At 34.1% G+C, this 13,007-nt stretch overlaps 1 protein-coding gene across 1 annotated transcript in view; it reads right to left on the bottom strand.

Annotated features, from left to right (window-relative positions):
- Nucleotides 1–604: 604 nt before the first annotated feature.
- Nucleotides 605–13,007, bottom strand: part of LOC113099123 (uncharacterized) — a 31,283-nt gene continuing 18,880 nt past the window's right edge. Inside the window, exons 3-5 of the mRNA XM_026264209.1 lie at nucleotides 11,563–11,880; nucleotides 9,968–10,093; nucleotides 605–1,147 (exon numbers count right to left, since the gene is read on the bottom strand). Of these exons, the coding sequence (XP_026119994.1) occupies nucleotides 1,086–1,147; nucleotides 9,968–10,093; nucleotides 11,563–11,880 (506 nt within the window). The 3' untranslated portion in view covers nucleotides 605–1,085. The remainder of the gene's footprint in view (nucleotides 1,148–9,967; nucleotides 10,094–11,562; nucleotides 11,881–13,007) is intronic.

Here is a 13,007-nt window from a genome sequence, read left to right as displayed (position 1 = left end):
CACTGATTTCTAAAGACTGCTGTACAGTAGCGTTTTGAGCTCAAACAACGCTAAGAGAGAGCTTACGAATGGTCCAGACCAACCTTACGAAAGTATGACTTACAGAAGACTTACTTAGCATACGAACGTGTCGGGAATCGTGCCATAATGTTAAGATAGAGGTTAAGGAATAGATTAAGAACTACATAGCGATAAGAACGTTTTGGGGAACCGGGCCCAATTCTCTTTCCGGCTCAATACTGAATTGGTTTAGCGTATGGGGCTGTCACGTGATTAAGGAATGAGTCAAAAACCTGATAGACCCGAACTATGAACTAATCAATTCTCTTTCCGGCTCAAGACTGCATTGGCTTTAGCATATGGGGCTGTCACGTACCAAAGGTCTAAGCGACCATGCATTGTAATTTTTTCCCTTCTTGTTTTCTCGTTATAATGACTTAATTTTCTCGTTATCTCGACATAACGAAAGTTGTCTTCTCATTATAATGACTCAATTTTCTTGTTATCTCGACATAACGAAAGTTTGTTTTCTCGTTATAACGATCTTAGAACATATTTTTGTTGGCTGGGAAATATATTCACAATCAAACTACAATTAATGGCAAAACAAGTTTTTATTTTCTCAATACCCATCCACATGCAAAATGCAAAATAAAAATGCAACAGCTGAATGAATGTAATATTCAGTAAGTAACAGCATCAGTATCAGAGTGACACAAAGTTTACATTGAGCTAAATGTAGCAATCCTCATGGAAACAGAGTCACTCTAAATCCAAACCATATTCAAGCTATCACAATCATACCTTACCAGGATACAGAGTGTAACATAACAGTGCATGAGTATCAAAACCTTTCCACATTAAGATTATTTACAGAAGAACATCAGTCAAACTGCCTCTTAATACAAGAACACAATATTATCAACATCAGTGCAAATGGTGTGAACTCAAAATATACAGGCACATTTGACTATTTCTGATAAATCAAATGAAAGCCTTTAGTTACTAGTTTCACATTTCAGAAGCACACATGAGTGGATCTTAAACATTCTTCTTGTTTGTATTACTGAGCTAAATATAAACTGTTATAAGACTTCTGTTTCACCCGATTCTTTTGCCGATCCATTCTGTTCACCAGCAGTAGCACCTGTGAGAAAATACAGAATCACAGATGTTTCAAAGAGAAAGAGTCATATCTCTTAATAAAACATTGATGCAGACTTGCTTTCATATTACTGTATTAATAGTGTTTTATTCAGTAATTAATAAAACCACAGTGACATAAACATTAATTGCTGAATATTATCAACACCGAGTCAGGGCTCCTGCTGTAACAATTCAACTTTTTCTTTGTGGTTAATTTCTAAAATTACCTTCTTATTTACCCTCAATGCATCAACAGTAATTATGTTTTACAGAGGGTTAGTGCCACTTAATAAACTGATAACAGATCACTTTAATTAATAAATAAATAAATAAATAAATCACAATTTTTAAAAGTTTTTGTATTACATTGAAGGAGTGGATGCCGATTTGCCATATCCTTCATACTGATATTAATTATTTTATTACATGATTTCTTGTTTGACTATTAATCAAGTTATAGCAAGAGTGAAATGTGTAACCTTATGTGTGCTGTATTTCTTTTCCTCAAGATTAATGTCCACATATTTTGTGTGTGTATCCAACCGTAATGATAAGACACTCGCCAGTGCTAGAAAGCCTTGAATTTTAGATAAGTTCTCTGTGTATGTGTGTTAGTATCTGTCTGTACAGGGTGAAGCTCGGACAGTCCCAGGACAAACGATCAACTGCCAGTGTCCAGCATATCAGATATACGTCTTTGGAGAGTTTTATCTAGGTTTTGGAACCAATCAGAATTTTGTTGACTCATGTATTGACGCAATTAGTATCCTCTGTCAGGGTATAACTGTGGTTGATTTTGTATTGTACTGGGGGCGGCCTGCGAACTCCTTCGAGAGTGTTGAAGCTGACTTCTGCTGATGAAATTGCAAACTATTTTCTTCAAGTAAAATTATTATTATTAATTGAACTCATCTCTGAGTCCTGGTCTTCATTGCGACATATCTGGTCCTTGGGTTTTAACTGTAAATCCCCCTACAGTTAATGGTGGAGGATCGGCGGGCAATAGTTCTTTGTTGACATCCCTGATCAATCATCAAACCAAGGTAGGAAAGATTTTAGATTTAATATTATTGGTTAGGGACTGTCTGTAAGTGGAGGGGGTCGAGAGAAGGAGGAACGATAGACTCACTCAGACGTGAGGGGGTAGACACCAGCTCCGGGGTGGAGTAGGTAAATTGGTGTCACAATATACCTGTAAATAAGTAACTTTGTGAGTATAAGGGGTACAAGTACACATCGGTAGGTCTTGATATAAGATATTTAGAGATGTGTACAGTTACAGAGGGAACAGGTGCACACCTATAGGTCTTAGAGAGAGACGTAAAAATTTGTTTCTAGGTGTGCACAGTCCAGGGGGGGACAAAAACGCATTCTTAACAGGCATGTGAACCCGTAAAGGGCAGTGCTGGGTCAAAGCACAGAGAGCCGAAAAGCACGAGAGGCCATAAAGGGCAGTGCATTTACGGCCGGGTAAGCCAAAGTAGGGGTATGGGAAATCCCGAGAAGAATGTAAGACGCTAGACGGGGGTTCTAGTCGTATCTCGCTCTTCCAACTCTCGATTACCCACCATTACAGACAGGGGCGCCCCGAGCTTAGAAATAGGCCAGGTCAGTGGTTAGGAAAAAGAGTATCCAAAATTAGTGTTTAAAAATAAATAGTGATAATTCATATGTGCACCTATAAAAATATAGGGATATATGCAAAGGGAAAGTATTGATTGATCTGGGATGCCTCAGGAACAACCCCAAAAGAGCTAAAATGTAGTTTTCATGACCCTGATTGGATTGGACCAGTATATGGAAATTCTGGAATATACTTTGCAATTTCATCACGCAGAAGTCAAGTGCTGTTGGTAAGATCGCCGCCTCAATATGTTTTTGGTTTATGATAGAAATATGACTGACAAATTAGGTAACCTGGTCAGCCCTGATAGAAATAATGAAACAGAAGAGAGCAAATGCTGTAAACAGTTTGGCTCTGAAGCTCTGACTTTAAAAAAAATATATATATTCTCTGAATTCATTTAAAGAATGATCAGTCTGAGCTTTAATTCTGATTGTAATGTTAAAACAAAAACTTGATTGGCTTTAAACTTAGAAAGAACCTGAGAAATAAACATTTATAAATGTATGTGCCGATTTGTTAAAAATAATCCCAGAAGTAACTGAGTGATGATTTAATCTGATTCTCTGTGCATAGAAGGTTTAAATGACAAAGAATGATATCATAAGACCTGTTCCAGTTCCTATATAATTGTTGAAAGTCCTGACAAGGAATACTGAACAGAATTCTGGGTTAGTGAAAAAAAAAAACTGTAGGCACACAAATTGGCAGTGGCATTTTGGAAAAACTTAGAAGCTTATGTTTTGTTAAAAAAGATAAAATTACTTTGACTACAATAAAGCCATTGTTTTATCTCATGCTGGCCCCCACCATGACTCTGGCTTAAGCTTTGAAAGTACCAGAGACATGTTCTGAGTAAAAAAAAAAAAATGTAATTCCTATATTTACTAATGTTTGGCCAAAAGAGTAATTTTATTGTTGGATTGCAAAATTGTAGTCACGCAGCATCATAAAAAAAGAAAAAAGAAGAGAAAAGAAAATTATTTTTTGTTTATGAGATGATAAAGTTGTAAACAAGTAACATAAACGGGGGTTTCAAAGTAACTTTGAAAACAGCATGCTAGCAAGACCCAAAGTAATATACCTGGGTCAGATAACCTCTGACAGATTTAAAACCAATGTTGAAATTCAGAAGCCATGGCCAGAATTAAGTGAATGGATAAATACAAGTTGATGTAAAAGTAATGACAATGACTGCAAAGAACTTTGAGAAACATTTGAGTTGCGAAAATAAAGTAAAAATACAAATATAAAGATGTTTATTTTTAAAATGCATATAATTTCTGACAAGTTTTAAACTGGGCTAGAGTAAAATGATAGTACGATGAAATTATGTTAAAAATGAATGAAAATGCATTGTTACGAGTCCTGAATCCCTCAGAGTTCTCTCTCTCTCATTCAAAGTAAGCTAAAATGCCGTTATCTGAGCTTATGTTTAAGTGATAAGATATTTATAGTACAGCACAGTGTTTCAGTCAAATCATAGGCAGAGATGCTAAAGGACATGATAAAAAGAGTTCAGATTTAATGCATTAAGAGGGCAATTGGTAGTTAAATGTTCAACTGCCCAATGCATGTAAGAAATAAGAGATTATAAAAATAATGAATAACAATTTAGGAGCAATTGTTGAAGAGACATGAGGTCTTTAAAATCATAATACAGACCCTGAGCTATAGATGTAATAATTTTGAATAGTTAAACAGTTGTATTGCTATTTGTTCTATGACCAGTAACTTATCTGTCTTATTTTTTTAGTCTCCACCATCATACGGGGCCTGATGGCTGCAGCTACAGAAGCAACAGAAAATTACAATGAATGGACGGGTGTGAAAAATAAATTCACTGAGTAATCTCAGCATGATAGTTTGGAGGTATCCAATTGAGTTTAGCGATTAAATATTAGTTTGATTAACCTTTTTCAATGTTTTAACACTAGTAGGTGCTGTCAATGGCTCTCATGGTTCTTGAGTGCACCTTTCCTAAGCTGCAGGAAATACTGGATTCTGGAAGAAGACTGTCGAGGATGTTGCAATGGGAAAGAGTGGTTACCAGTGTGCATGAGGTGATTTCTCAATGACGGGTAAGATCCTCTTCTGGCCAATAGGGGACAACCTAAGGCAGGGGGTCACCGCCACTGGGCACCTGCCCAGAAGGGAGGTGTTATATGTGAGATGGTAGTGGAGTTGAGCGGATGCTTGATAGGCCTAGAGCATCATTAAGAGGGGAACTGTATGAAGTACAGCAATCTGCCTCAAAATGTGAGCTCCTCCAGACCTGATCACCAGCAACCGCATTCCTTGATTGATTGTTGTGACAAGAGTCCACAACTTGATGCAACTATGCCAGTGGATCACACCCTGAGGACAAGGAGCTTATTTATAAAAAGTTAATGGCAATGGGCTTTCAAGAACCATCTGAGACCATGTGATGACAGCCATTATTTTGAGACAAAAATTTCTTATGAGGCTAAAATGATATTGAACTAATATGTCTATATCATAGTCTTTACTCATGCAGGTCATTAGGCATGGCACAAGATGATTACAAGATATGGTGGTGGCTAAAAATGAAGACTGCTTCTGCTTAATCAAGAGATGGTTTAGATAACAAAGGTTAAGGGAATTAAGCATGTAAGGTAAAAATAATTTTAAAGAAATGTTCCTAGCATTATGTATTTTAAACAGTTTAAACTGAGATTTTAGATCTAGAAACTTTGACATTTTTAACTTATTTGAATAATTTAGGGTTATATGTTGTAATGAATTTTATATTATAGTCTAAGTTAAAGTTTGGCAAAAATTGTCAAAATAAATAAATAAATAATATTTTGCACAGTAAGAGAGAGAGAGAGAGAGAGTGCTTGAGTGGAGGCAGGGATGGTGCTCTTCTTCTATTATTGGCTTGCTAAGTAAGAGTAACCAAAACAGAGCAATGAGTTAAGACCAAAACAACCCAGCTGATTTTTCTCAAAATAAAAATCATTAATGAACAGGCAAACTTTGAGATTAGATAAGAGATTAGGTACAAACTTGGTAAAATGCACAGACAATGTTTGAGTTTAAATCCTTCCGATTTAATACCAAAAGGAAAACCTTAAATATGAGCTGTTAAAATATAAATGTGTTAAGTATGTGCATGCATGAGGATGGCTATATATATATTATTGGGGGACAATTCTGTTCCTGTTTTGTTTCAATTGAGTCACTAACCTCTGGAATGAGTGTTTTATCATTACAGATGTGTTAAGTGAAATTACTTTACAGAAGTCGATAATTCTGAGTGAAACTAATGAAAAGACAATGCCAAACATGGGACAAGCTTTAAGTGGATGGGTTATCCAGCTCTGTCTGCTACTGGTAATAATGACTTGTTTTGTCTTTTATAATACTGATTTAAATCACTCTCTGGATTAATATGTTAAAGAGTGTTTATATGATTGGATTTGTGAAATTTAAGTTTGCCGTCCAAAATGGGTTTAAAATCCATGCCTAAATTTAAATGAGGGTCTAAATTTTAACAAGTTAACACTTTGTTGTTTGAATGGTGAAGGTAAATATTTTAGACTTGACGGCAGAAAAACAGTGACAGATTGGCTACGTCACTAACCAAATTATCCAGAGAGCACCCTCACATAAAGAAGCCTGGTGGGAAAACAAAGGAGTGAATCCTGCTTGTGTAATATAGTGCAAAAGCTTTATGTAGTGGTTTATGTAGAACAGAGATAAGTTGAACAAAAACGTGTGGATAGCCCCTTAATGGAGCAAATCCATAACAAGAGGTTTGAATTAATTGAAATAGCACAGCAAAAAAAATAAATAAATAATAAATTTTGTTTGAACAAAACAATTGTAATAGGCTCTATGGAGCTGCTTATGAACACCTGTCAGGTCAAATCAAATTAATATTGTGAACACTGACAGGGCTTTTTGATAATGTATACTGTTTCAATACAGATTTACAGAAACTGAGGATGTCTCTTTAATAAATATTTGGGCATTTAGAACTAAGTAATAGTATTGTTCATTTAGTAATAGTATTGGGAAATCTGTGTGCTCTTTTTCAGTTTATAATAATTTTGAGTAAATAAATATCACTGCCAAATGACAAACATGAACGAGGGTTTTAAAGACATTGATCACGTAGCTGATGTGTAAGCATTTCTAACTGACAAAACAGTGAGAACTAAATTGACTTAATACGAGGTATTGAGGATTTGCTTCTGAATGTGTCATTAATATAGTCTGAGTACAGTAATATGGTATGATAATTGACAAGACTTATATTAAAAAAAAAAAAAAAAAAAAAAAGGGTAATAATAAGGCAATGAGTATGGTTAACAGTAATGTCCTGGTATAAAATACATGCATGACAATAAGTGGATAGGTTAGTTGTATTTTTGAAGTTAGACACTTCGATACTTAAAATGTAATTTTGATCAAATGTTGTTAACAATGACAAGTTTGGGTTAATGGTTAATGTATGTGTAAGCAGCATGTGAACTATGATGACTGCAAATGGATTCGTGGTGAAAGTAAAACTTAATAAAAGGGCTATTAAGTAATAAACTAGGAACTGCTCTAGGTTTTCGAGGAAATAATGATTATGATTATGATTATTTTTATTTTTTTAAGATTGCTCAATATTGATCTTACTTATTTTTGGTTTGTTTATTTTTGTGTTTTTAACACCAAGTTTGGAATGAAAGGGTTAAAATAGATAATCAATCTCTATAATTGTACCATTGATGGGGAAAATTATAGATTTTCATAAAATAAGGGTATCTTTACTGGGATTTAAGTTATAAGCAATGTCTATATTTGGTATCTGTGAGGTGACTGAGGGTCTGACATATGTCAGGAATGCAATAACAGTGGTTATTCATTTAGCCCGGCTTCCAGAGAATAATATATATACGTTTATTGTAATGAGTTTATTTTAAGATATGACCAAATTAACTAAAATTCATCATAGTTGTATAAAACATGCTAAAAGAAAACAAATAAGGCAAATATCCTTCTTAAGGGTTAAAAAAAAAAATGAATTGGTTATAGTGTATGCGGTTTTCTTTAATGATTTGTTAAATCTGGTTAATGAATATGCAAATTTAGTCTTAAGGCTGTTGGATAAATGTTTTGTTTTAGAGGGTAAGTGTGAAGTATCTGTAGTAGGAAGAGAGGTATTTACAAAGATATGTTGATGAAAGTATATATGGATGGAGGACACTTTTCCAGGTAGAGGGACACACAGAATGATTCACTGGAAAAGACATTATGTGAAGAAAGACTAGTGCAAGTGCCGATATTGTGGGATTAAGTAAGTAGATGAATGTATATGGGAAGTAAGAATGATTATGGGAAGTATTTTGTACAAAATAATATGTTTATTACTAGAAATGTCAGCCAGTACCAGAGATCTTAAGTATATGCACCTGCTTAAGTTGACAAACAGCCTGTATTTTAGCATGCATCACAACTACACCTGACCTCATTTATTAGACCAGATGTGGGGTATTAGACCCCACATTGATCTAAAACGGGGGACTGAAGGAGTGGATGCCGATTTGCCATATCCTTCATACTGATATTAATTATTTTATTACATGATTTCTTGTTTGACTATTAATCAAGTTATAGCAAGAGTGAAATGTGTAACCTTATGTGTGCTGTATTTCTTTTCCTCAAGATTAATGTCCACATATTATGTGTGTGTATCCAACCGTAATGATAAGACACTCGCCAGTGCTAGAAAGCCTTGAATTTTAGATAAGTTCTCTGTGTATGTGTGTTAGTATCTGTCTGTACAGGGAGAAGCTCAGACAGTCCCAGGACAAACAATCAACTGCCAGTGTCCAGCATATCAGATCTACGTCTTTGGAGAGTTTTATCTAGGTTTTGGAACCAATCAGAATTTTGTTGACTCATGTATTGACGCAATTAGTATCCTCTGTCAGGGTATAACTGTGGTTGATTTTGTATTGTACTGGGGGCGGCCTGCGAACTCCTTCGAGAGTGTTGAAGCTGACTTCTGCTGATGAAATTGCAAACTATTTTCTTCAAGTAAAATTATTATTATTAATTGAACTCATCTCTGAGTCCTGGTCTTCATTGCGACATATCTGGTCCTTGGGTTTTAACTGTAAATCCCCCTACAACATGGTCCACCATAGTTTTTCAAACAATAACAATATATATCTTTAAAAAGAAACTTTATATATAAAATTAAATGTTTAAAAACAACTTAATAAATTTTTTTATTCTTATATTTCTATATTTTAGATACAGAAATCTAAAGTAGGAAATGTTGCCTCAGGGTTAATAACTGAATGAAGGTCAGTGTCAAAGAGAATATTATTTGTAAGTTAAATCAAAAATAAATTAAGGGAAGGTTTTTGTTGTTAATGTTGTAATCATGTCTGAATGAATCCATATCAAACATCTTACAGTGTTTGTCAATTCCAAGGCACCCAGTGCATTGCTGAAAGCAAACAGACTTTCATTTGTTGAAATCTGTAATTATCACAGCCAGGCAAGAAGCTCTCAGACACAAAGAACTGAGATCTAAAGTGACCGATCAGTTTTTTATTTTGTTTCCTGTGCTAGAAATGTGCCTAGAATTCAAAGTACAAAAATAATATAGACTATATCTCAGACATAAAACAGAATATAGTTCTTCTATAGTTCGTCTAGTTGACACTTAAAGAGCTTTAAAAACACCATTATGGCAAAACCCCAAAGCAATTACGGTCTCATCCTGGTACCTTGTTACAGGCAAAGTGATCAAAACACCTGTGGCTCAGAAGGTCCACAAAGCCAACCAATCAGAATAGATTTTACTAAATGGCTAAGGTGTTTTATTCTTTGCTGATGCTGCAGTGTAGTCTTACTAGACCAGCCACACAATTTCACAATTTAATAATAATAATAATGATTCGCTACACGTCTACGTTTCTTTTTAAGTTAGCTCTGAGTACTGCATGACATCTCCATGGCACACTGTTTTTCAGTCTTAAGTAAAACAGCACAAGATAATATAATATTTGTAATGTTTTTTTCTTTGTAAAAAGCACATAATTCAAATCATACAAAACACTTTTTTTTTTACTTCCTATAAGTGTGACATATTTTGTTAAATGAAGTTCATGTTTTTGTTTTTTTTTTGTTTTTTTTCTTGTTGTATCATCTATATTTAATACTTACGATATGACCCTGGTTGTGTACCCTTCTTCCTGTAAATCACAAATCCTGCAATAGCTCCCACCAGCAGCAGCAACACCAGAACAACAATAATCCCAATCAGTGTTTTTCGGTCAGTCGTATCCTGTTCTGTAATGATAAAGAAAGTCAGTCATTAGTGTGAACGTGTGTCTGATCTATTACAAACACTAGAAACATCAGCACTTAATAACAAGTCAAGATCTGATATTGTGATGATAAAGAGAGACATTTAATGGTCATTACGATTGCCAACAGCCAAGAATAGGTCTGTGTCATTTCATCTGTCTGAACAGGCCAGACACTGAACTCAACTCAACTCAACTCAACTTTATTTATAAAGCCCTATCAACACCACAAGTGGAAACTGATGCAGTTAAAACTGTGCATTTTAATAAGCCATGTTCTGAGTCAAGTGCACACCACTGATTATTATTCAAGCAAAACATTTTTTTTTTTTCAAGTTATTAGTAAGTAGCGCATTTGACTAACAAATTATATTTTTAAGGTATAGGCCTACTTTAAGAAAACTTTCAATAAAAAATTAGGCTATTTGAGAATATCAAAATTATACTGATCATATTCAAGAACTACAATTACTCATTCCATATTAAAGTTCTTCATCTTTAACAACAAAGATTGTAAACTATTATGCTAACAATCAAAATAAAGTGTGAATTTGTATGGACCAGCACTATGCACGTTTCCGCTGTTTATTTACTAGCTGGGGTTTATATGAATTTTTCGCCATTTGTTTAAATAAATTAATGAAAAACTATGGATTGCAGATGCCTTTTCTCTGCAATGTAAGCATTTCAAGCCGGAGCCGGAAAGAGAATTGGGCCCGGTTCCCCAAAACGTTCTTATCGCTATGTAGTTCTTAATCTATTCCTTAACCTCTATCTTAACATTATGGCACGATTCCCGACACGTTCGTATGCTAAGTATATCTTCTGTAAGTCATACTTTCGTAGGGTTGGTCTGGACCATTCGTAAGCTCTCTCTTAGCGTTGTTTGAGCTCAAAACGCTACTGTACAGCAGTCTTTAGAAATCAGTGCAGCGAAGTACAAGTCAAACTATGGTATGTTGACAATGTTGTGGCTCAACAATGATTTTATGTTATTTTTAAGACTCATAATAAATTATGTTGCAATGGATACAGGCCTATTTATGAATTGACTTTATATATATATATATATATATATATATATATATATATATATATAAGACATATAAGACAAGTTTATATATATAGCACATGATAAAATATGATGCAGACTAATAAAGGATTAGCTTAATGAGTAATTTAATACAATAAAACTTAGTCATTCATACGTCTCATTTAATTTTTTACTTTGATGATAAAATTACTCTAGATTCTGTGTCAATGTTTCAGTTCTGTCAATATTTCACCTTTTACTCATTCTATTAACTTATTCTCTTAGCTGCTTTTTCTATTTATAGAAACAACAGTAGGTCTTGAAGGGTAAATCTCTGATTATTCCACATCATCTAAATCTCAGAAAATGAATCTAGAATTTTAATCCAGTTATCATGTTGTAAGACTTGATCTACTCACCACGGACAGTAACTTTGAATGTCACGTATGTCTCAATTGTGCTCTTAATTAGTAGTTTATATTCTCCAGAGTCTGTGGTTCTGGTGTCTGTGATGGTCAGAGATCCAGTCTGATCATTCAGCTTCAGTCTGTCTTTGAATCCTGCATAATCACCCTCAGATGTAGAGATGATATTAGCTCCTTTATTCATATAAGCTATGATTTTATTACCATACAACCATTGAATTGTATCATCTTCAGGTATTTTAGTATCACCAGGGTTTAGAGTGACAGAATCTCCCTCCATCACTGTCATTATTGTCACATATTTCACCACACCTGATGAAAAAAAAAATTAAAAGGTGTTAATTTTTTGAACAGTCCTCCTGGCATTTTTGAAGATTACTTATTACCATAAAACCACACTTTATACCTAAGCTGATGTCAAGTCTCCAAACAGACCATTTTGCAGCAGTCATTTGTTTTTAAGAAATACAGGTATTTATAAATAAAGGATATTGTTTTAAATTTACATTAATGTCACTTTCTTTTTTATTTTGTTTTTTTCAGACTTTATGGACAGATGCAGAAATAAGAGTTGTTGTTGTTTTTTTAAGGATGCAGTGACATAAAAAAAAAAAAATGACAGCATTGGCCAAGTGTTGTAAATAAAACAGTTTGTTCAGTTCAGTGCTGTTGTTGTCACTGTGCCAAAAACAGAAGTAAAACAATAAATACATATTGGTTCAACATACTGTTTATCAGGCACATAATCCTGCAAATAATCTGTATGTTGATACACAATATTATTGGAATAATAATTACTTAAAATGTAATCATCTGCCTAAAGTTTCTTAGAGTTTCTTAGTTTCTAGAGAAATTAAGAAGTTTCTAAGAAGTTAAGATTTCATAACACTGCAAGTCATTCCAGTAAACACAAGCAACAGAGTAGCCACTTTTTTTTTTCAACATGGACATAAGCTGTTTTCTGTGAATTGCGATACTTCTGATTCATTGACAATGATGCTCTTAAAAAAAAAAATTTGGATTGTCTGCTAAAAACGTGGACCACTAATCATTTACTCCCTGGGTCAAAACGGCCAAAGAACTGTTCATTGTGCACATGTGAGTAACATGAATGTTAACTTTAGCCGTCATATGACCTAGGTTTAAAAAGTCCTTTGCATGTTTAATACAATTGTGTACATAAAACATAAAATACATTTCTTAGAAACATCACTTTTGGAGAATTTTGGATTTATAAAAATCTGTACGTTTTTATAGTGTTACATCATTTGACCACAACAAAATAAAGGTATGATTTTTATTATTTATTGATCTTGACACAGTTACAATAGTCTACAGGGCTTTTTTCTTCTTTCTCTCTCTTTAATGCCATTTCCTGCTTTATAATTTTCTTGTCACATGACAATAAAATAGCACCCTACCATGACTAATGAAGAGGG

The sequence above is a fragment of the Carassius auratus genome, unplaced genomic scaffold (assembly GCF_003368295.1).
Source record: "Carassius auratus strain Wakin unplaced genomic scaffold, ASM336829v1 scaf_tig00216865, whole genome shotgun sequence".
Taxonomy (NCBI): domain Eukaryota; kingdom Metazoa; phylum Chordata; class Actinopteri; order Cypriniformes; family Cyprinidae; genus Carassius; species Carassius auratus.
Note: the sequence above shows the minus strand (reverse complement) of the source record. Positions and strands in the feature narration are given on the sequence as shown.